The sequence below is a fragment of the Cynara cardunculus genome, assembly GCF_001531365.2.
Source record: "Cynara cardunculus var. scolymus isolate 2C chromosome LG 4, CcrdV1, whole genome shotgun sequence".
Lineage (NCBI taxonomy): Eukaryota > Viridiplantae > Streptophyta > Magnoliopsida > Asterales > Asteraceae > Cynara > Cynara cardunculus.
This window is the reverse complement of record NC_037531.1, coordinates 10,908,685-10,911,936: the sequence shown is the minus strand read 5'-3', so window position 1 is coordinate 10,911,936 and position 3,252 is coordinate 10,908,685. Positions and strand designations below refer to the sequence as shown.

General features: G+C 29.6%; 1 protein-coding gene across 1 annotated transcript in view; it reads left to right on the top strand.

Moving 5' to 3' along the window:
- The window catches only part of LOC112511749 (dammarenediol II synthase-like), a 12,763-nt gene that overhangs the window by 250 nt on the left and 9,261 nt on the right, over positions 1–3,252 (top strand). Inside the window, exons 2-3 of the mRNA XM_025117477.1 lie at positions 1,687–2,007; positions 2,155–2,343. Of these exons, the coding sequence (XP_024973245.1) occupies positions 1,804–2,007; positions 2,155–2,343 (393 nt within the window). The 5' untranslated portion in view covers positions 1,687–1,803. The remainder of the gene's footprint in view (positions 1–1,686; positions 2,008–2,154; positions 2,344–3,252) is intronic.

Sequence of the window (3,252 nt, the reverse complement as noted above, 5' to 3'; positions counted from 1 at the left end):
TATATGAGTAATCAAATAAAAACCACTCCAATTTGTAAAAACCGTAAAAACTACTCTCATCTGTCGTTAATCTTATGAAATTTTTTCATGAAATTGTTAATCTTGTGAAATTGTTTCATATAATATTTTTTTTATGAAGTTGCTTCATATGTGGTTATGAAATTGTTTCATATACTACTTAATGAAATTTTAATGAAACTGTTTCATGTATTTCTTCCAAAATTAAAATAATGAAGATGATAATATCTATGATTAACACCTTCCACAATAAAAATGGTTAATCAACCTCTCATAATTACAAAAAAATGAACAAAATGAAAAATTATGATCGGTTGAATGAGGTTTTCACGGTTTTTACAAATTGATTGGTTTTTATTTGAACCCACTCCTATATGCATAAATTACTGATCATAATAAAAACCGTGAAAACCTCATTCAACCGATCATAATTTTTATTGGATTACTCACCAAACATTTTTATATCGGGTTGTATTAGAAAAAATGAAATCAACGGTTGAGATTGGGTTATATGAATAAAAAAATGAACAAAATGAAAGATGAATATGGTTCATTAATTATGATCGATAGTTTATATTAGAAAACAATAAAAACTTTTATGAAATCACATAATCATCAAATGAAATCAACGGTTGAGATTGAGTTGTATTGGTTGATTAAAACATTATCGGTTGATGAATATGTGATTTTATAGAAGTTTTTATTGTTTTCTAATATAAACTATCGATCATAATTAATGAACCATATTAATCTTTCATAAATATTCAAATCATAATAAATTAACTCTTATCATTTTCATAAATATCTCAATATATTAAGTTGTATTGATTATACAAATGCAATAGTTTGTATTTGAACCAAAGTCTCTCTCTATATAAATGCAAAAAACGTCTTCATCTTTTGTTACATATAATATTATATAACATTTATAGGAATTTGCATTTGATCTTCAACTTTTGTTGCTTAGAAAATATCGATATCAAAGATATTGGATTACTCACCAAACATTTTTATATCTGCAAATTCCATGCTGTCGTTGTTTGTTTTCTGAATCTTGGTGTTATCATCTTCCAATACAAAACAAGATTCTCAACCCAAATCTATTCCAAATTCCACTAAATTAATCCGAACTTCCACATGGTTTTGCTGTGAATTTAAATGTAAAAAAATGGTCTCACAGCTCTCACGAAAACAGGTTGATCTCACGTGATCCTAAATTTCTCTTTATATGTATGTATATAGGGTTAGGTTTCATTGAGAAGTAGAGTTAAGTTAAGAAGCGTAAAAAGAAATTCCCGCCTTTAGATGCATATTAGAATGAGATGTACCGGATCAATCCCTGTATCAAGCGCGATTCTTGAATGAGTTTGAGATTAAAGGTGATCAAATGTCCAAATTTCTTCTCACACTTCTCATCTTAACTCTTCTTCTCGTATATATACTTCGCCTATATGTATCTATCTATCTATCTATATATATATATATATATATATATATATATATATATATATAATATTACGAGTGCCGGAAGCTGGCGTACCATCCTACATATGCTAACCAAACATAATGAGATCCTTTTGGTTGTTTCTAATCTCCTTACAATTCTTTGTTCATATTTAATCACACCACCTTTCAACAAATCCACCAACCTCAATTCTTTTTTATTAGGTGGTCGATCAATCATCAACTGCCATTCATCGATTCCTGTACGTTGGATCGACGAATGCGTGAACGCGACGAAGACTTCTGACCACCAGATCGAAGAAGAAGAAGATCGATTGATCGATGTGGGAGCTAAAGATAGCCGAAGGTGATGGGCCCTATTTGTATAGTACCAACAACTTTGTCGGTAGACAATTTTGGGAATTTAATCCCGATCTTGGTACTCACGACGAGAAACAACAAGTCGAAAGGGTTCGCGACAACTTTGCAAATAATCGAAGAAATGGAGGGTTTCATGCTTGTGGCGATCTCCTCATGCGGATGCAGGTAAATGAGAACTTAACCGTCACGCTTTTTGCTTTGATTCGATTTAGATACAGGGTTAGTGGTGTGAACTGAGTCGTATTTATATATATTATATACTTCTAAAAGAAAGTACTTGAAACTGATGATGTGATGTTATATAACGAATAGTTGATAAAGGAAAATGGAATCGATCTTACGAGCATACCTCCAATGAGAGTAAATGAAGGTGAAGAAGCGAGTTTTGAAGCCGTGACCAATGCGGTTAAGAAAGGGGTGAGACTACACCGTGCGATCCAAGCGAAAGACGGACATTGGCCTGCGGAAAATGCTGGCCCCATGTTTTTCACTCCTCCACTCGTAAGCATAATTATTAACGAGTAGAAAGAAAACTGAACACATAAAAAATGTCAAAATGTTATAACAGAATGTTTTACAAGACTTAAGTTTATATGAAAAAAACAATAAAACATTATATATATATATATATATATATATATATATATCTAAAAGTGTTATAATAAGTTTATATGACATGTTTGTGCATTTTAAAGAGTTTTTTTAGAACATTTTTAAAATAAAATGTTGTATCGGCTATTTCGTAAGGAACTATTTGAAAATGTGACATGTAAACCCATTAATTTTATATGACACTTTTTGAAACAGTGTTTTGTATAATAGCTAATACGATGCTTCATTTTGAAAATGTCTTGAAAACTTTTTAAAACGAAAAGCATACTATTATAATTTTTTAGATATAACGCTTTATTTTTTTGTCTTATAAAACATTCTATTAAGACAATTAGACATTTTAAACATCGTATAAACCCGATTTTGTTGTAGTGATAGTTAATTATTAGATCACACGTAACGAGTGTCAATTAGTTTACACTAAGGGGCCGTTTACCATCCCATTATTCCACGTCAACTTTTGTTTTGTTTTGTTTTCAAATTGTAAAACAATACTACATTGTTTCATCTTGTGAAACAACAATTTATTGTTTAACATTAACGACATTATGTTGTTTTACAATCTTGAAAGAATACTTTAGTGTTTCACTTTCACATCACATCTCATATCAACTTTGTTTCGTTTTTACATTCTCAAACAACACTAAATTTGTTTCACTTTAGCGATATTGTATTATTTCATTGTGTGAAATAAAACTTTGGTGTTTTCAGATGATCTTTTAATTACATTTTTTTATGTTTACTATATTTTGTTTTCTAATATGATGTTTTTATTATTTAAAATAGCCAAATTTATTT